The sequence below is a fragment of the Mixophyes fleayi genome, chromosome 3 (assembly GCF_038048845.1).
Source record: "Mixophyes fleayi isolate aMixFle1 chromosome 3, aMixFle1.hap1, whole genome shotgun sequence".
Classification (NCBI taxonomy): Eukaryota; Metazoa; Chordata; class Amphibia; order Anura; family Limnodynastidae; genus Mixophyes; species Mixophyes fleayi.
In genome coordinates, this window is record NC_134404.1 from 97,898,945 (window position 1) to 97,921,338 (window position 22,394).

At 40.5% G+C, this 22,394-nt stretch overlaps 1 protein-coding gene across 1 annotated transcript in view; it reads right to left on the bottom strand.

Moving 5' to 3' along the window:
- The window catches only part of VEPH1 (ventricular zone expressed PH domain containing 1), a 300,978-nt gene that overhangs the window by 169,243 nt on the left and 109,341 nt on the right, over positions 1 to 22,394 (bottom strand). Inside the window, exon 4 of the mRNA XM_075200875.1 lies at positions 12,569 to 12,735. Within this exon, the coding sequence (XP_075056976.1) occupies positions 12,569 to 12,735 (167 nt within the window). The remainder of the gene's footprint in view (positions 1 to 12,568; positions 12,736 to 22,394) is intronic.

Below are 22,394 nucleotides of genomic sequence, written 5' to 3' on the forward strand. Positions count from 1 at the left end.
GGGAAAATAGTTAATCGTCCAGATACATATAAAGAAAGTAAAAGAGATTGCTTGAATCCCACATATAAACTTTAATACAAAACACAATAATAATATAAATATAAATGCAAAAACAATACTAATAATACAATTTAAAAATTATATTAATAGCAAAAATATATCAATAGTCCATCCACTAGATTGGCTCTTTGTGAGTATCAAATATCCAAATCAATCTAATGAGTCCATAAGATCTCTTTTTTGAGGACTTTCCAGAGTTAATTAGAGGATCACATGAAACCTGACTATATAACGGTGAAGTCCGGGAAAACTCACACCACCGTGGATCCTGGCCATAATTCCCTCCGCAGGGTCTTCAGAGTATTGTCTATTCTGGTAAGACGTTTCCATATTCCCCCTGCCGAGAACTATTTGTAGATATAAACTGTGCTGCTTGGGTGAGCTTTATTTGACTACTAATTTATCTTTCATCAGAGTTTAATTCCTATTGTGTGTGGGAAAACGTTTTTCCACTTATCCAACATTTTTTGAGGTTTCACGTGATCCTCTAATTACCCTCTGGAAAGTCCTAAAAAGAGATCTTATGGACTCATTAGATTGAATTGAATATTTGATACTCACAAAGAGCCATATCAAGTGGATGGACTATTGATTTATTTTTGCTATTAATATAAATTTTGCATTTTATTATTAGTATTGTTTTTGCGCTTATATTTATATTTTTATTATGTTATGTATTAACATTTATATGTGGGATTCAACCAATCTCTTTTACTTTTTTTTATATGTATCTGGACGAATAACTATTTTCCCCAGTGCCATTATTTGTAATATTTTCTGTATTTTTAGGGTGTTAATAGACCCTTAATGAGCTGCAGGGGGTAGTGGTTAATCCTCTAAATTATTATTATTATTATTATTATTATTATCGTTCTAGATTCAAATTGAATTATTATTATTTTTATTATTATTTATTAATTTTTTATTTTTTCCTATTATATTTGCTATCCCTAGAGAGCGCAGAACTTAACCCCTTAGTGGGTAATTGGTTTTTAGTGGCCAGAAACCCGCAGATCGCGACCCTCTGAAAACCACTAGGTGTAACACAGTGGAGATGGAGGATGGGTAATCCAGAAGCAGGTCAGCAAGCCAAGAACTGGTACACTGGTGGTAGCAAGGTACAAAATCAGCATGCAGAAAGGAAGTCTAATAACAAGCCGGGACCTGGAACACAGGAAGTAACGTAGTACAAAATCAGGATCCGAAAGAAAGTGGTCAAAAACAAGCAAGGACTGATACACGTGTGTAAAGCTTGTGGGCAAAGAGGGCATGTGTGTGTAAAGAATGTGAGCAGGGGGGGCATGTGTATGTGTAAAGCATGTGGGCAGAGGGGGCATATGTGTGTGTAAAGCATGTTGGCGGAGGAGGCATGTGTACGTGTAAAGAATGTGGGCAGAGGGGGCATATGTGTGTGTGTGTGTGTGTGTGTGTAAAGCATGTGGGTCTTTCAGTGAAATTTACATTTAAAAAGGGTGTTTCAGAGGGTTAGTGTGCAGCTGAACACCCCAAAAAACACTATTATTATATTCTAATCTTTTTTATTTTCAATACTTGTCCATTTTGGAAGGGTCATTTAGTGAAATCTATATTTAAAAAGAGTGTTTGTGAGGGTCAGCACGCAGCTCCACACCCCAAAAAATACTATATATTGTAATCTTTTACATTTCAATAGTTGTCCATTTTGGAAGAGTCATTCAGTGACATCCATACTAAAAAAAAAGCTGTTTGTGTGTGAATATCAGCAGCAGTTACACACCCCAAAAAAGTAAAGAGTGTGTTCTTGCCTTTGAGTTGGAGCTGCACAGCCCCCCCATTAAAATAAAAAAAAGTTGTTTGTTAGTAGTATATTGTAGAGCAGTGTCATAAGAATGACACAAGAGCCTCTTTCCCATGGGACATGGACAGGAGAGGCAACACAACCCAACCCCGCAACCTGCGTATGCGCAACCAATACAGTACACAATGCCCACAACAATACTGTACACAGTACCCACAACAATACAGTACACAATGCCCACCACATTAAAGTACACAATGCTCCCGACAATACAGTACACAATGCCCACAACAATACAGTTCACAGTACCTTCCTACTCTGACCGAAGCCTGCGGCGTACTCTAGACCAATGATAGGCCTATGGCTCTGTCCTAACTAGGGGCCTCCCTGGCTACGGGCCTTGAGCCCTGCCCGAGGGGGTCGAGCCCTGTACCTAGTGGAGGCCTAATTCCTCAACCTAACTAAAGGCCTTGTGTCCTACTGTAGGCCTGTGCCCCCTACCTAGCTCTAGGCCTAATGCCTGGTCCTAACTGAGGGCCTTGTGTCCTTCGTCAGTAGCCTGGGCCTAACGCCTCTGGGGCTGAGCCCCTACCTGAACTCTGGGTCTAATGCCAGGTTCCTACTAAGGACATTATGCCCTGACTAGCAATGGGAGTACTGCCCGATAATGCCTACAGTGGCCACCCCTAACTGCTGCTCAGGCCTAGCGCCTGGTGTGCAGCTGAGGCCTTGCGCCCGGTGAAACCAAAAGGTGGTGGTACAGAGTGCGGGCGTGGACCCGGGAGAGATGGTGCCCAAGGGGCCCTACCTGCTCCAGACAAACATCTGGCGACCTCAGCATACGTCTTCTTCTGGCCGCCGGCGTCTTCCAGGAGCGACCGCCGGGACTCCCCGGCGGTTCCTATAGGCACAGCCGGGTCTTCAACAGACAGATCTCAGCCCTGACAAGGGCTCTCTGTCTCTGCTGCCAGCCGGTCTTCCGTCTTCTTCACCAGCGCTTTCACGAGGTCTTCCTGCTTCAGACTCCGCCGTCGACTTTTTCTCCAAGTGCCAATGTGGGCGTCTTAAATAGATGCTGGCGTGTTGGCGCCTAATGATGTCAGTGCGCCGCCACATCACAACGCTCTCAGCGACGCCACTGTAAACAACTTGCCGCAGACCCAGAAGTTCGAAAGTTGGAACGCACACACGTTCCAATAACCAGGAAGTATGCACCACGTGTAGTCAGTGGTCTCCAGAGCACAGGCTTACAAGAAGATTGGTAAGAACATTCTCTGCCCAGGGAGAATATTGCACTATAAACCTATTTTTTTAACACCACAGATGTTTTATCTAGGGATGTGCACCGGCGACTTTTGAGGTCTCGTGTTTTGTGTTTTGGATCCGGATTTTCGCGATGTTTTGGGTTCGGATTTGTTTCGCAAAACACCTGCCGAAAGGTTTTGGTTCAGATTTAAGGTTTTGGATTCGGATTTTTTTGAAAAAAAACTAAAAAGTGTAAAAATCAAGTTTTTGGGCTTATTTTGACTCCTACGCTATTATTAACCTCAATAACATTCAATAACAATCATTTCCACTAATTTAAAGGCTATTCTGAACACCTAACACCTCACAATATATATTTTTTTTTTAGTACAAAACGTTGCAACGAGGTATGTTTCTGGACTGCGTAGAGGAGTGTTCCCCACAATATAATTAAAAACCCATCAACTGGTCTGAATTACACCCAAAAATAGTATCTGGACTGCGTAGAGTAGTGGGCACTGGGCACCACAATAAAATATATAGAAAACCTTCAACAGGTCTGAATTACACCCAAAAATAGTATCTGGACTGCGTAGAGGACTGGCCACTGGCCACCACAATATAATATATAGAAAACCTTCAACAGGTCTGCATTACACCCAAAAATAGTATCTGGACTGCGTAGAGTAGTGGGCACTGGGCACCACAATAAAAAATATATAGAAAACCTTCAACAGGTCTGAAGTACACCCAAAAATAGTATCTGGACTGCGTAGAGGACTGGCCACTGGCCACCACAATATAATATATAGAAAACCTTCAACAGGTCTGTATTACACCCAAAAATAGTATCTGGACTGCGTAGAGTAGTGGGCACTGGGCACCACAATAAAAAATATATAGAAAACCTTCAACAGGTCTGAATTACACCCAAAAATAGTATCTGGACTGCGTAGAGTAGTAGGCATTGGGCACCACAATAAAAAATATATAGAAAACCTTCAACAGATCTGCATTACACCCAAAAATAGTATCTGGACTGCGTAGAGGACTGGCCACTGGCCACCACAATATAATATATAGAAAACCTTCAACAGGTCTGTATTACACCCAAAAATAGTATCTGGACTGCGTAGAGTAGTGGGCACTGGGCACCACAATAAAAAATATATAGAAAACCTTCAACAGGTCTGAATTACACCCAAAAATAGTATCTGGACTGCGTAGAGTAGTGGGCACTGGGCACCACAATAAAAAATATATAGAAAACCTTCAACAGGTCTGCATTACACCCAAAAATAGTATCTGGACTGCGTAGAGGACTGGCCACTGGCCACCACAATATAATATATAGAAAACTTTCAACAGGTCTGCATTACACCCAAAAATAGTATCTGGACTGCGTAGAGTAGTGGGCACTGGGCACCACAATAAAATATATAGAAAACCTTCAACAGGTCTGAATTACACCCAAAAATAGTATCTGGACTGCGTAGAGTAGTGGGCACTGGGCACCACAATAAAAAATATATAGAAAACCTTCAACAGGTCTGAATTACACCCAAAAATAGTATCTGGACTGCGTAGAGGACTGGCCACTGGCCACCACAATATAATATATAGAAAACCTTCAACAGGTCTGCATTACACCCAAAAATAGTATCTGGCTGCGTAGAGTAGTGGGCACTGGGCACCACAATAAAATATATAGAAAACCTTCAACAGGTCTGAATTACACCCAAAAATAGTATCTGGACTGCGTAGAGGACTGGCCACTGGCCACCACAATATAATATATATAGAAAACCTTCAACAGGTCTGCATTACACTGCACATACGGCTGCTCCTCCATCCTCTCCATCATATACATGTTGGAGTTTCAGCATGTCAAAACCTCTTGTTTTTGATAATGACAGTGCATTTTGAATATTTTTCGATTTGCCACACAACACTAAATGTACTTTATCTATGATACGCATCTATCTTTCTTGACTGCGTAGTGTGGTGGCCCCGGTACACAATTTGGTACCGAGGCCACAATATAATTAAAAAACCCTGCACGGGTCAGAATTCCACCAAAAAAGGGTATGGACTGCATAGTGTAGTGTGCCCGGAACACATTTTTTTACAGCCCCAACAATATAATTAAAAAACTGGGCATCAACTGTCACCGTTGTTTAATATCTGATACACCTAAATATGGACTGCACAGTTGAGTGGCCCCGGTACTAAATTTGGTGCCGGGGCCACAATACCTCCTCCAACTTCCAAGTGTAGTGTTTATAAAGACAGACAGCGTCGAAGTATTATTTGTTGACTTTCTTAACCCTAAAATTGTCCCTGTTGCAAATATACGTGCAATGGAGAGTTACTTTTTCATTGAAAGACTCAAGCTTTCAAGTGTAGTGTTTCAATATCCTCCTCCCGGTGTACAACATTCACACCTTCATTAGCCAAATCTGTAACTGGACTGTGGGTGATCCTTTCAGCATATGCAGAGGGCGTGCTGCAAATGCTGGATGGAGTCACCTCTTCCCGTACAGTGATGGGAAGGTCAGGGTTCACAACCAACAACACCCTTAGACTCGCCTTGGGGATTTGTGATGTCATCTGTTTAGAAGGCAGAGTTCTTTGCTGTTTTGTTGTTGTTGCTGACAGCATAACTCTCTTAAATTTTTTGTAGGGGGGGGAGGAGGAGGGCTTAGATCCTTGGGTGAAGCTGGACCACTAGTCATGAACACGGGCCTAAGCCGTTCCTTGCCACTACGTGTCGTAAATGGCATATTGCCAACTTTAAGTTTCTCTTTTTGCTATTTTTTGAGAACTTGAGCTTTTTGGATTTTACATGCCCTGTACTAGGAGATTGGGCATCGGGCTTGCCAGACGACGTTGATGGCATTTCATCGTCTATGTCATGACTAGTGGCAGCAGATTCAGCATTAGGAGCAGTGGGTCTTGATCTTTCCCTACTTTATCCTCCAAATTTTGGTTTTCCATTATATGTAGCACAAGAGAGCGTACCCCTAAGCCACACACACTCGGCAAAGCCTTTAAAAATTATATGCGGCACAGGAGAGTAGCACTGGACTTATACTGCTGAATCAGTGAACTTTATAATAGCAGTACTACTGGACTTATACACTGCTGAATCAGTGAACTTTGTAATAGCAGTACCACTGGACTTATACTGCTGAATCAATGAACTGCAGGATTGGTTTTGCAAATTTTGTTGAAATTAATTTTTTTTTTTAATTATTTTTTCGTATTTTTTTTTATAATTTTTTTTAATTTTTTAAACACTTGGGAATAATGGGGAAATAACTATGCCCTTAGAAGCACAGAGCACAGGACACAGCACCACTGGACTGAACAGGACACAGCACAGGACCCAGCAGCACTACTGAACTCAGCAGGACAGAGCACAGGACACAGCACCACTGGACTGATACTGCAGAATGTGTGAACTTGGTAATATTGCAGTACCAATGGGCTTAGCCTTATACTGCAGGATTGGTTGTGCAAATTTTGTTGTAATTAAAAAAAAATTAAATTAGTTTTTTGTATTTTTTTAAATAACTTTTTTTTATTTTTTTAAACACTTGGGAATATTGGGAAAATAACTATGCCCTTAGAAGCACAGAGCACAGGACACAGCACTACTGGACTGAAGAGGACACAGCACAGGACCCAGCAGCACCACTGAACTCAGAAAGACAGAGCACAGGACACAGCACCACTGGACTGAGCACAGCACAGCACAGCACAGCACAGCACAGCACAGCACAAAACAGCACAGCACAGAACTGAACAGCACGAGATATAGAAGGACAGAGGACCACGTAACACACCCTCCCTCTACCCTGATCAATGCCCGAGTGAAGATGGCGGCGACAATGGAATTATGAGTCATAGCCTCGGTTTCAGATTTGAATTTGGCGCCAATACCCGGATCTGTCTCGGATCCGACTCGGATCGGCGACGTTCGGGTGGGCTCGGATTTCAGATATCCGAGTGCGCTCATCTCTAGTTTTATCACAATCAAAATAAACGTGAGTACTCAAGCAACTATACATAGATTTACTTATCGGATTAAGGGCCTTGATTACAACCCTGACGAGTGTTGTAATCAAGGGGCTCCAATAGCTGTTTGCAGTCCTGGATCATCTGTTTCTACAGATCAGGTTTTGCAGACCGAGCTTGGTCTATGATGTTGTTAACAAAGTATACATCCTGTGAGAATTTCAGATCTCCTTCCACAAGTCACCTTGTTATTCAATAAATGTAGTTTCTTCACTGGGGAAGCAATACACTTCATATAACTTTGATAAAGCAAAGCTGTTTTTTTAGAGCCATGAGTTTAATTGTCAGATTTATCCTTTTTTGCCAACATAATTTTTTTCTTTCCATGTAAAACATAATTGTAGCTGTATCAAGGAGTAAGTGTTCAATGCCAAAGAGTGACAGTTGCATAGTCTCAGAGTTCTTAATGAAATCAATTTTTCCTAGTGATTTCTAAAAGACTTTCTTTCCTCAATCGCACCTCGGAAGAGTAATGAAGGCACTTATGATCTCTAAAGTGCTTTTTTGCATGGTTGCCAGATATTCTATTGAGTCCCCTAGTCAAGGGAGTGTATATTTTTTTAAACTGCCATGCATTTGTGCCACTGCTCTGTCACTAATCTTAGCCAGCCAGCTCACTACAGACTTAGGTTAAAATTGGTAAAAATTGGGACAGTTGTGAAAGGATCATTAGAAAATAGACTGGAAACGTGGAAATTAATGTTAATGCTATAAATAATAATACTGGAGCAAAGACAACTCAAAATGACATTATTTTACCTATTTTTCACAATTTTTAATTAAATCCAGATTCAAACCCAAAAATGTTCGCGTTTTTTTTTCCACAAATGGCAGCAAAGACAAACATAAACGAGGCTTAGAACCTACACCAGTTTCAAAAACGAAACACGAGGGTCAACGCACATTTCTAGGGAGTATATGCACTTGTTAATCCTGACGTGGTCCTGGAACAAATGGCACACAAGTGATGAACAGCTGAACGCATCTTGACATGAGTCTGATTGAACATATGCACTATATACGACTTTTCTTGCTTACATTCAGGTTGCAAATGCATCCAACTCTACAAGAGGCCCTATACTTAAAGAAATATCCAAAAATGTAAATAATGTCAATATCAAACTTCATAGCGAACAATAAATTGTATCAATTGTTATTAACGTAAAATACTTTTACCATTAATTAATAGGTAGCTTTATTGGTGGCCTTCAAACAAGTGCCCTTTTCCGAAACCTGCTCAGTTTGGAGGATGGTCTGTTCTACACTAATTTATTTGTGCCATATTCTCTCCATTTTATCATGCTCAAAGTGAGAGTACTCTGGAGGATATTAAACATATTTGAAATCTTTTAATATCCTTCCCCTAATTGTTTCAACAACTCTTTTTCATTTTATTTGAATATTCTTTGACCTTCATAATGAAGTTTTTGATTGGAAATGCACTAATCAACAAATGCACTGTTGCACCAGTTGGTTTCATTTTAGAATAAATTTAACCACTTTAATTGTACACAGGTGAATTACAATCAGTTATGTGATCTCTAAATGCAATTGATTGCACCAGAGTTTATTTAGGTGTATTTTAGCAAAAGGTGAATACTTATGCATTGTCATTCTCATTGTTGCTGTTTTTTGTTGCTGTAATTAAATTATTTTTTTATTTTTTATTTGATGTTACAGACTATTCAGTGGTAAGGATTACAGAATAAATCAATTTTGATTCTATGATGTAACAAAATGAAGTGTGAATAATGCCAAATGGGTAAATACATTTTTAGCCGCTGGTATTTAGCACCATGTTACTATGTGGGGTGTACTAAATGATGTTGCTCTATTATTTAGTCTGTTGGGTGATTGAATTACAAAGATTACATTTAATTTATTTTGTGTGCCTATATGATATGTGTTACGAGCCGTGGCAGGGCCGAGCCACCGCGACTTGCTCCTGCCCCGTTTGCGTCCCTGGGACGTCATTTCCGGTTTCCATCCCGGCTGTCACTATGGCAACAGCCGAGACACTCTTTAATTCACCGCAACGATCCAGCCAGCTGGGAAACCAGGTGCGTGCGCAATTCTAGATAATTATTTATTATCCTGCTGGGGCTAATTCTCCCTCTCTGTCTCCCTGTTTCTGATTGACCCTTCCATATATTTAAGGCAGGAAGAGCTTAGCCTCCCTGCTGGTTATAGCATCCACTGCCTGTGTGTTGCTGTCCTGCTTTGTTTCCTAACATGTCCTGATTGATTCTCCGTTGTGACCTTACCTGCACTTTTGCACCTTGCCTGATTGCCTGTTCCCCTGACCATTTGCCTGGATATTGGATCTCCCTTCTCTGCTTGTGACCTTGACCCTTGCCTGAATATTTGACCTGCTTGTTTGCTGCCAGTCCCAACTTCTGAACTTTCTTCTGGCTACGGACCCGCTTCCAGGTCTGACCTCCACAGCTATCCTGATAAGCCTCTACTACCATAGAGATAAGTCCTGGGGGCATCCGAGTATCGGCGAACAGATATAGTTCTATAGGAAAGGCGGCTGCTAAAGGCGAAGACCTCTACTAGTCCGTTTCTAAAGGCTTATCAATAGCTGCAATCAGTTCCTGATCTGCTAATGTATGTATGTATATGTATAGAAGTGCATAGATGATGATCATGGACCTCCAGTCATACTTCTCAGGTTGACTGGTGAGTCCTAAAGGGGTTGTTCCTGAAGACCTGATTCCAGGAGCAGCTTTCGAGGGTTGGTCTGATACAATATTCTTGTGCTTTTGATGGCTTATCTGTCATTAAGTCTCTCTATCCCTATTGTTTTCAATGATGGTTCCTTTCACTAAGGGCCTGACATTTTCTGACATAGCCTTTACGTCTCCACTACACTATATCCTTCTATGCATTTGTCTAGTGTTCTATTTGTCCACTTATTGCTCCTCTAAATTCCTCTTTAAGTTGTCTTTAGTTCCTTACTGTGCATCCTGGTGCTTTAATATACTCTAAGAATATAGTGACTTGTTTGGTAAAGGTTTAATCAGTATAGTCAAGATATCACAACTATGAGGTAACAACTATTAGTGTCCACAAAGATACTATATTATTCAATAAAAATATATATATTTTTTCTCTAGGGCCCTGATTCATTAAGCAAAGTAAGGCAAAAATGAGTACGTTTTCTCCTCGACAAAACCATTTTACAATGCAAGGGGTGCATATTAGTTTTTTATTTTGCACATAAATACTGTCTGTTTTTTTCATGTAGAACACAAATACTTGAAAGCTTATTTGTACACTGACATTTAAAGGTGATCTAGGATATGCTCTACCTTAATTATAAATCTGTCCTCACATTTTAAATTACCTCCCCCTCCAAAACAACATGGTTTTGCCAAGGTTCAAAGTTACTCAATTTTTTTTTGCTTTACTTTCCTTAATGAATCAGATCCTAAATGTTTAAGGAAACAACTATTTACTTCCACATATGATCCTGTATTACTAAGTGAAATAATAATATTAGATAACAATTATCTGCTTCCACATATTATCCTTGATTTCTCAATAAAAATGATTATAACTTTTCACTTCTATAAATGTTTTTGTTTCACAATAAAGATGTCACTAATATGAGGTAGTAATTATTTGCCTCCAGAGTTTATACTATATTTCTCAATTAAAAAAGAATAAATATGAAGTATTATCCAGTGTTATCCACCTTTCCATCTCTGTTCTTTCTTCCTGACAGTTTGCCCCTCACTTTGTGTCACCACTCTGTGCTGCTTCTCTCTAAACATCCTGTCACAAACTTCTGTGACTTTCTTTTTGGCCTGTTTCTATATTATTATGCTGTTTTCTCTTATTAATCTCGGCTTCTGCTAATTTCATATCTTTTATTCATTTATTCGGTTTTCTATATCATCATCCCTGTCTGCTAATTTTCAAAGTTTACTTTGGAAAGACACATTTAAGCGATTTAATAATTTATGTAGTGTATGTGTCCCAAGTTAACATGCCTGCTTTGAATTGTTGAATTCAATGATCCCAGGGGTGCAACTGTTAGGTGTCAGGCGTCGCCCCAGCACTTCCCGTAGGTGCTGGGGACGGACACCTGCCTTCTCTCACTGCTTGCATCCTGTTGCCTAGCAAAACAGGACTCTCTTCTTGATTCATCTCGCGTCCCGTTGCTAGGCAATGGGACGCTTTCCGCTCGCTTCTGCAGCTGATCGCCGAATCCGCTCCCTTCCAATCAGAGGTCACTTCCTTTTATTTAAGGCACCTCCTGTCAGTGTTCTGGTCCCAGAGTATTGGTTCACACCAGCTCCAACATTCCTGTTACCTGTATCCTGCATCTGTGTTTTGGCTCCTGACTTTTGGCTTGATTCTTGGACTACTCTCTCTTGAATATCCCTGGTACTGCATTGCCCATTCTGGTTTTGACCTTTGCTTCCCTCTGACCATCCTCTCGATCATCCTTGTCTATTTCGCAATTGGTTGGGTGTGACCCAAATTGTTTTACTATTCCTGTTTACCACACTACCGCACTGGTGACTGACTCAGAGAACCGCAATCTGCGCACCTCACGCAGTCAAGTCCATACCCCCTTGCGGGGCTCCCTGGTGAACACCGGGGGTGCGTTAGACTCTGCGCCTCCCTGCTTAGTAGTGCCAATACCAGTTGGTGGTGAATCCAGCACCAATAACATGACATTAGGGAAATAGATGGACCCGAAGTGATGTGGTGGAAGCTTATCATTGGAGTTTCAAGAGAAATTGATTGAAGAACAGTGAGCTGGTATTTTGGCACACTTCATTTGCAGAGATGAAAGTTTCTATAATTCTATGCAAATAAAATTGGACTTGTCTTTCATAAAGTAGTCCAAAAGTAAATGACAAATAAGAAATCTGAGTAGATGGTCACATTATGACAGGTGGATCCCATGTTGCAGGTTGCAGGTTACCCTAGTGCCAGCACGCCCAGCCGTTTGTGTCCAGGTCCGACTCAGCTGCGTTTACGTGAAACACCTGTATTGCACTTACATTCTCCCTCCCCTGTCTCGGCTCTAAGCGGAAGGAGTTGTAAGTATAAGATGCATTCAAATCTGTATATGGACGCAGGAGTATAAATTGTCCAACTGAGCATCAGTCCCACAAGGTGCATTGCTTGATTCATACATGGGGCAGGACCTGTATTAGGACATTGTCTTAAACATGTGGCAGGAAGTGTTACTCTTTATTAGATTAGCAAGGAAATACTTTACTTTTTAACTGAGCTGCAGTAAAAATAGTTTTATTTCGATGTTTGGATCTAGCAAATGATGATGCCCTAAGATGAACAGTTGGACAAATCTTGGTACAATATGCAATGTTAACTAAAGCACAAAAATTGATAGGCAGAAAGGGATATGTTTAACTCTGTTATTACCTTGGGTTGCTTTGTTTTTGCTATCGCTTGCAACAACCTTAGCATGTGATGCTGTTCTCCTTCATCTAAGTGAGGCATCTTGGACACCAGGTTCTTCAGGCAGTGATGTATTGGTTGTGGCTGCATCTGATAGACTGATGGAAGAACTCGAAGCAGCATGCTATTACCTATAAGACACAACCATGCGTTACTGAACTATCTATATATATATATATACGTATTTTACATGTTCTTTGCTTTTAATCACAAAGTTGTCCAGTACATAAAACAGCATGACTACAGCATGGCAACAGTAGCATATCCACCATGGGCACAGGGTGTTCAGTGCACGCAGCCCATGAATCAGGAGGTTGGTCTTGTGACAGTCCCTTGACTTCTGCCCATCCTGCTGTTCCCACAGTTGAGTGGGCATGGTAGGAAGGGAGCCAGGGCTCTGTCCTATCTCTACCTGGCATTTTGATCCTTCCTGGTAATGACCGCCCCATAGGGACCAGCCACCATATTAAATTAATTCCTGTTTACAGAAGAGATTAGCCTCCTGTACTTACTGACTCACCTCCCTGTCAGTCTGAAGCAGGATTCTTAGGCTGACAGACAGGTGCACAGCCATCAGGGCAAGGGCTGATCTGCTTCTCCTTCTCTTTGATCCGACTGACTAGCCTCCTGTCTTGCTCCTCCTCGTCTCTCCCCTGTTCTCTACCCTTCACCTTACCTTCTGTTTCTCATATTACTTTTCTTCTCCCTCCCCATCTCCTCTGCATGTGCTTACTCCCCTCCCCCTTCAGTCTTCAGCACTTGTGGCCACTGCAAACAGGGGAATCTTCCACAGCAATATCTGCAGATCAGGTAATTGAAGTTGGATATTAATGTAATATATGTATATATGTGTGATATTAATGGTGTGTGTGATATTAATGTTATGTGTGTGTTATATTAATGTATTTGTGTGGGTGGTATTAACGCTACATGTAGAGGCATAGGCACATTGATGTAATATAAAGGGTGGGGAAGGCTATTAAGGGTATATAGAGGGTCTATTAATGTAATGTGGGAGCTATTAGGGTTATATTGGTTATAATGTAATGTGGCAGCATTAATATAACATAGTGATTGTATTAATGTAATATGGCTGCTGGTGTGGGCTATTTATGTAATGTGAGTGCTATCCATTTACTATATCAGCAGGTGGTGTCTCTCTTTATAAAATATGGGATTGAATGGGGATATTAATATACTATAGGTACTAGTAGTGCAATGTGGAGTCTCTGTATTAAATGTAAGGGCTAATAATGTAATAATTAGTTGGGGAAAGGAGGCTTATTTATTGATTTAATGTTGGGGCTGGGTGGGGAAGGGAGGCCTAGAGTGTTCAGCTCTCTAGGACAGGGGTGTCCAACCTTTTAGCTTCCCTGGGCCACATTGGAAGACGACGAGTTGGTTTGGGCCGCACATAAAATACACTAACCCTAACGATAGCTGATCATCGAAAAAACCATAGAAAACATAGTTAACATATTAAAATTACTTGGAAATGAAGTTAGTAAGAGTTAGGAAACCTATTGCAGAATCATGATTAAAGCAGTAGTCCCATTACCAGCTACAATTTAACTTACCTGCATCTGCCCCTTAGTGGGGTTCGGGGAATTAAATGCCCAAAACTTTTTTTTCCTCTCTTTCTGCACTCATGAATAATTTTTTTTATTGACCAGTTTGAAATGGTCACCGATATAGGTAGCATCAGGAGGACTAATAGAAATCTACAGAGATTTAAAGATAGGGTGGCGGGAAAAATGGCTCATGGAGCAGCCTCCAATGAGGGTAACAGTCGGTGATATTTTCACCTTACTCAGCACTGCACATTTAAAATGGTTTAAAATATTAAAAATACAATTATCTCTTAATATTTATATTAGATACATACAAAGAACACAGCTAGTTCATAATTGCATGGTGCAGAAAGTCCAAATTCAGAGTAACAACAATAAGATACTACATAATCTTTCACTGCTGCTGATAGTTCGAGCGGGTGACTCCTCTGTGCTGCGCTACGCAATGGATGTCGGGTGTGATGACGTCACCCCCGACATTCACTGCGAGCGCCACATGGAGGAGGAGACCAGGGAGGGAGCCGGAGCGCCAGCTGACGTGACCGCAAGGTAAGTATTTTTTATTTTTTTTGCAGGATTTCTTTTTTCAGCGCTGCCCCCTTGCCACAACCAAAACTCCTGCTGGGCCACATTTACAGGCATGCTGGGCCATGCTCTAGGAGGCGTTTAGTGCCTATCTCTTTTCCAAACATGGCCCCGACATTCCAGTATCCAAATAAGCATCAGTAGAGCTTAACCCAAGCAGCAGGTAGTCAAAACTGCAAGAACATTTAGGATAGAGCAGCTCGGTCTGCTACCTGTCCTGATTTTGGTAGGGCTGTCTCGATTTTTTTCTAACTGGGCTGCACATTCAAGATGTCTTCCCGACTTCAGGGCCAAACTAGAGGTATGTTCCGCTTCATGTAGCTCTACCAAACCACTCCAGCCAGCAGATGCTACCCTGCTGTGGTGTCCAGTGGAGGACTGGTCAGAGTGCTGCTCTGAACTACATAGCTCACATTGCTGTTTCATTACGTGAGTGATTTGGGCAGAGTACCATTGACATCAGTGGTTGTCACTAGCTCTGTGCTCAGAATTCCTTCCCAGGGGGAAGATCATGTGCAACTCTTGTACACAGGCCCACTAAATTCATAAAACATGGCAGCATATGCTCACCTACCTGCACAGCCCCATAAACATAATGGGCTTGATTCAAACGCATCTTACATGCAAGTTCCATTTAAAAAGAGCACGGAACTTGAGTGTAGTTCTGACAGTATTTGAATGTAATCCAATCTCAAAATATGTGTCCATTTGAATCTGGCTCTGCCTACACAATACTTGGAGTAAGTAGACAGAAAGAACAGACTGTAGTATACGCACAATGTACATGTGCAATATAAGATCACATCAGAAAGCTTAAAAAATGATATTATTAAATAAATTATCAAGTCGTAATCGTATAATCATTAATAAAAAAATAGATTTAGAAAAAAAGTTTTAATATTTTTATAAGATTAAATACATAAATAAAAATGTTTTTAATGTGTTTTGTAAATATACTGCCTGGTTATAGTCTATCTTACTTGCATACACATGTTCTGTACTAGCTAGAGGAACGCCTACATGTAGTTTTTAAAACACTATGCTGTGCCAGTCATCACTATCAATAGGCACTTACATCTGCCCTGTAGCTGATGGAAATGATACAGCTGAAACCAAGCATACTTCTAAGAAACCCAGATTTGAATCGGCCACGTCTGTGTTGGAACGCATTTACTGCACATTGTTTTCGTTAGTCTGCGCTTTCCCTCCCCAATCCACATCTCAAGACGTAGGCTGTCGTAAGTGTAATTTTCATTCAGACATGAATTGCATGTAATTGTATTCATTGGCGTAATGTCCATTTCTGAGCAAGTATAGAGCTATTTCATGCAATATACGCTAATGAAATGAACGCATGTACGAACATGAATCAAGTCCAATGTAACTATTTAAAACTGATATAAATATATAGATAATAAATATAAAGATAAATGAAGTAATTCTACATTGGCATAGGAGCCAACATTCAAGAGCTTTTCTTTTTTAATACATACGTTTTCAATATATTTTTACTGTCAGTAAATATAATGATAGTTGGAGATTTTGGTTAGTTTTTATTTTGTTAGAGAAATGGACAGAATATTTGCATCTGTAGACTGTTAGTATCTCAATACTTGTTATGTACAATTCACTGTGGATCAAGATAAAATTTATGGTATTCATGAGAATATTTTTATGATGTTTCATCACATATGGTTAAGATTATATTCTCCTTACAGAAGTCAATTAAATTATTGTTAAAAATTGTTAAACATCAATTAAAAATTGAATTGTTTTGAATTAAAAACAAATCACAAAGAAAAATGTATCTTGTAGCATAAAACAATAAAATCTACTATATAAAAATATATGCAATTCAATGTTATTCAATGTTATTTTTTACTGGAAACATGTTACACTTTAAGTATTAAAGAGTCATGCTAACAAATTCTATCAAATGGTGTAAATCTGCAAAGTCAACATTAAACTTTTACAAGAAAATCCTCCTGTTTCTGTATATCCCATATTACAGTAAGCTGGAAATCGATATATATTAACTGGGACTTAACACATCTAAAATTTGATGGATTTCATTTGTTGCTTCACAATGCACTTGTAATCCGAAAGAAGCAAAAAAATACATTGCTGCTGGTGATATTGTGTAAGAACTTTAAACATAATTCATGTTTAAAGCTCTGTGTAATTTGCAAGGTTAGTCTTTGTACCATATACCAAAGTTAAGAAAGGAAATGTCTTTTGCAAAATGAGGAACATTTATTTTTTAAAAAAATGTACAATACACACATTTAAATGTCCAATATCCTGGAATGTGATCTTGTTTCTGAATATAGAAGAAGAAAACAATGCTCTGAAACACTAAAACAACTTACTCTCCCTGAATATGTTTATTCACACAAACAAAATCATTATGATGTTGTGGCTTTTAAATATGCTGCTCAATGTGGAAAAACAACAAGATGTTCCAGGAGATTTAAGATTTCGACTTTAACAACATATGGATGACAGCTGTGTTTAGATGTGGACTTGACTCATTATGAAATGAGTGATATTAAGCAGGCAAGTGTGATTTCTCAGTTTCGGATTTAGCTTAGTAGTTCAACCTCTAAATACACAGAGATATTTCTGATTAGCAAGTATTATATAAAGCCACACTGATGCTATTGGCATCGTATATGGATGTACCAAGTTAAATGGAATACAAAATATATTTTGCAATTACCTTTCAATTTCTTTCCCTGAACCTGCAGGGGCTAACTGTATCTATTAAACAGCGAAAAATCCCTGCTAAATATTTCTCCTATCACTTATTATTATTATTATTATCTTTAACATATAAGGCGCCACAAAGGGTCTGCAGCGCCGTACATTACATATACAGAAAACAGAGACCCAAGACACAACATGATACAGAAAGAACAAAAATATATACAAACACAGGTGACAGGGTAAAGCACATCAAATTATTTCTGGGACAGTTAGTGAAAGGGATGGTAGAAATCAGCGATAAGTAGGCCGAAGCTAAAGAAAACAGGGCTAGGGAGGCAGGCCAAGAGGTACAGAGGGTGATGGAATAGTAGAAGGAGCACACAGGGAAAGAGGGCCCTGCTCCTGACAGCTTACATCCTAAAGGGAAGTGGGAGACAGAAATAGGATGGTACTAACTAGGGGAGAGAGCCAGGACACGGGAGTTAGGAGGAGGGCTGATAGACTTGAATAAAGGAATGAGTCTTTAGGGCACGCTTGAAGCCTTTGAGAGTAGATGCTAACCTGATGGAACGTGGAAGATCGTTCACAGCTGGGGAGCAGCCCGGGCAAAGTCCTGAAGACGGGAGTGAGAAGAGGTGATCAGAGAAGTAGTGAGGCGGTGGTCACAGGCAGAGCGGAGGGGGCGGGTAGGAGTGTAGGTAGAGATGAAATTGGAGATGTATATAAACTACCATTTGCAAAGTACAGAGAGACAAATGAAAATTAATATAGCTTAAACAAATTTCTGCAATGAATTGCTTGCATTATAAATACAGTTGCATTTTTAAGTGCCAACTAATTGATTAGAATTAAGGTGACTGGTACACTTTAATTATGTATATATGTTTTTATTTATTTAACCCAGTCCTGCCCACTGTCCATACATGTTTGATCATATGGTCTGATCATGGCATAACTAATTACCAATAATTCACTTTATATAAGGTATAGATCCTGGAGTGAAATTTTGAACACTAATGACATTTTTCATTCACTCTGATACAGTATCATATTTCACCAAACATCATGCTACATTACAGTCCACTGATACCCCACCAATACTGGTCAACTACACAGCATTAAAACTTTAATTTTTTTTCAAGTTGAAGCATGTATTATTATCTATTCTTATTGAATATGCTATATACATTAACATTTATTGAATGTGTATAATGGAATATAATAAAGACTTCTCCTAATTATGTTTCGTGGCCATGATACAGAGCCAGCTACCACTAAGTGAGCTAAGGTGGTCGCTTGGAGCACCAAGGTTCAAGGGGCACCAAAAACACTGAATAACTGACATCGTGTCACTCATTCAATGTTTAGATTTTTTCTGCGTGTGCCGCATTGAGTGTTGGCTGCCCAGGAATTCAAATTAAACACACACCCTTCCTCATTGACTATCTAAGATTTTCTACTGCTCTAAACTATTGTAATAGAATGTCTTCTACTATGTAACTCATGTTATCCTATGTTCCAATTCTAGTCATCCTTTCTGCTGTTTCTTAATAACTAATTCTTGGTCCCCTGCTCCTCAAAACTGAGGTTATTTTCCACACTCTCTGATAATAGTTCCACAATTTCATCATCCCTGAAGTTACCAAAACTTTAATACACCCCTGAATCCCCATCTGTACTATTGCAATCTTCTCCTTATTAGCCTTTCACTGATAAGTTAATTGACAATGCTGCGGCTGGTCTCACCTACTTCCCCATCCAATGTTCTTTTGCTTCTCCTGCACAGGGTCTCCATACCTTCTAAAAAAATAAATAAACTTATAACAAACCAAATGAGCTCTTTCCAGCACTAGCCTATAATACATTTCCTCTCTTATTCGTAAATACTCTCCAAGCTGTTCCCCTTGCTAATCCAATGATTTGAGACTGTTTTCCACTCATTGGCACCTTCAAGTTATTCCTGAACAGCTTCTCATTACTTCAAATTTTCAGACTCTTCCACCAAAAAAATCTGTAAACATTAATTTAAAACTCACATCTTTGGCCAAGTATATTCACATATCCCTTAGCTCACATCACAACTGCTTGATCATACACAACCATTAACATTTTTCCACATTATATCCAAAGCCTCAACCTTCTTATAGATACTGTTCTGTCCTCAATATAACTTCCCTTTGGCCTGAATATAATCAGACAGACAGCATAACCACTCCTACTTTAATATTGTTTATTTAAGTAGTTAAGAACGTGATAATTCAAGTGGTAAAACTGTAATACAGAAATGATGGAATACATTTACAACATGAACAGATGCAATGTAATACAAACATGAAAAACATGGCAAAAGTGCATAATAAGGGAGCAATCTTACCATCGCTGCTGTGCTTAGGGGAGAGATATACTGCACCTCTTACTTCTTAGCATGTAATATCTAAAATGGAGACCTCCTGTAATTACCCATGGTGCAGTGAAAACTAAACTACAGAGGCCCTGAGAGTTCAGCTAATACCAGACTGGCCACTAGGTGGAGTTTACACAGAATACATGCATATGTAAATATAAAAATGCTGAAGGCATAACAGATACTGTACACTTTCCTTTCCTTCTCTCTTGTTAGCCCCTATAGATTGTTAGTCCTTGCAGAGAGGGTCTTCATTTCACAGAATCCAGTTTATGTAAATGTCTCAAGTACCCAAATGTTTATAGCCTTATCGATCAACAACTACCCAAATGGTGTTATGACCCAAGGACAAAGGGAGGTCGACAATAAAGTCCATGGAAATATGGGTGCATGGCCTATTTGGAATTGGCAAGGGTAGAAGTTGACCCGGATGACGGATTCTGAAAGACTTGTTCCTGGCACATTCTGGGCAGGCACGGACATAGTTTTCCACATCAGAAGACAAGGTGGGCCACCAAAGCCAGCGGGAAAGTATTACTATGGTCCTCTGGATACTGGGATGACCTGCTGAGCGGTTGTCGTGGCATTCGATGAGGGCCGACTTCCTCAGATGAACTGGGACAAACAATTAATCAGTGGGTGTCTGAGCTGCAGCAATTTTCTGAAAGTGGCGGAGTGTGGCCCCAAGATCCTGAGTTAGGCCGACATGAATGGAGGTCGAGGAAATTATAGGTTGCGGGTCAGGAGGCTGAGGATGGGATGCCATAAAACTCCTTGACAGAGAATCAGCCTTGGTATTCTTTGATCCTGGACGGTAAGTGATGAGGAAGTTGAACCGGGTGAAAAACAAAGCCCAGCGGGCCTGTCGAAGAATTTAGAGTTTTGGTGGTCTGAATATACTGAAGGTTTTTGTGGTTAGTGAAGATGGTAATAATGTGAGATGCTCCTTCTAACCAATGGTGCCATTCTTCGAGGGCCCACTTGATGGCCAATAACTCTCTATTCCCAACATCGTAATTAATTTCGGCAGATGAGAATTTCCTGGACAGATATGCACATGGGTGCAATTTTTTGCTTTGAGGATCTCTTTGAGAGAGAATGGTGCCTCCTCCTACATCTGAGGCGTCTACTTCTACAATGAACGGGAGCTCAGGATCTGGGTGCCTGAGAACGGGTGCAGATGTGAAGGCGACTTTAAGGGCAGAAAAGCTCGCCAACGCCTCTGAAGACCAATTAGCTGGGTCTGCGCCCTTCCGGGTGAGGGCAGTAATAGGAGCCACCAAAGAAGAAAAGGAGCGTATAAACCTTCGGTAATAGTTGGCGAAGCCAAGGAACCTTTGGATCGCCTTGAGGTTAGTAGGAAGAACCCAGTCTTGGATTGCTTGGACTTTACTGGGGTCCATGGAGAAGCCAGCAGAAGAAATGATGTAGCCTAAGAAGGCCACCCTGGGGACTTCGAACTCGCACTTCTCCAATTTTGCGTAGAGGTGGTGTTGACGTAACTTCTCCAGAACTTCCCGAACGTGTTGGCGGTGCTGGGACAAGGACTGAGAATAAATTAAAATATCATCTAAATAAACCACCACGGTCTTACCCAAGAATTCTCGCAAGATGTCATTGATTAGATCTTGGAAAACTGCCGGGCCGTTACACAATCCAAATGGCATCACCAAATATTCATAATGCCCAGAGAGGGTATTAAAGGCCGTCTTCCATTCGTCTCCCTGTCTGATGCAGATGAGATTATAAGCGCCCCGCAGGTCAATCTTAGAGAAGATGGTGGCAGACTTGAGCTGGTCAAACAGAACAGAAATCAAGGGTAGCGGATAAATATTTTTAATTGTGATTTTATTCAGCCCACGATAGTCGATGCAGGGTCTCAGACTGCCGTCTTTTTTGGCCATGAAGAAACATCCAGCACCTACAGGAGATTTGGAGGGGCGGATGAATCCTTTCTTTAGGTTGTCCTCCACGTACTATTCCATGGCTTGTGTTTCAGGGGCAGACAAAGAATACAGATGCCCTTTGGGCAATTTTGAACCCGGCACAAGCTCAATAGCGCAGTCATAGTCCCGATGAGGCAGGAGAGAGTCAGCCTCCTTTTTACAGAACACATCACTGAAGTCCTGGTAGGGTGCAGGCAACAATTCCGGACTAGGCTGCAGAGTTCTGAGAGGCAGGATCAAACAAGAAGTAGAGCACTCTGGACTCCAACGGATGATCTCCCCTCTTTTCCAATCAATAAGGGGATTATGACTTTGCAGCCATGGATACTTCAGAATCAAAGGAGTGGAGGGACAAGTGATCAGGAAGAATGTGAGTTCTTCAGTATGGAGTGCGCCTACAGATAAGCGGACCAATGGTGTCTTGGCGAGTATTCATCCCCCAACCAGGGGATTACCATCCAAGCCGCAGGCAGTGATGCTCGAATCCAGTTTGACTTGAGGAATTCCAAGGGTTTGAGCCAACAGAATGTCCAGAAAGTTACCTGCTGCACCGCTATCAAGGAAGACCGACAAGTCAG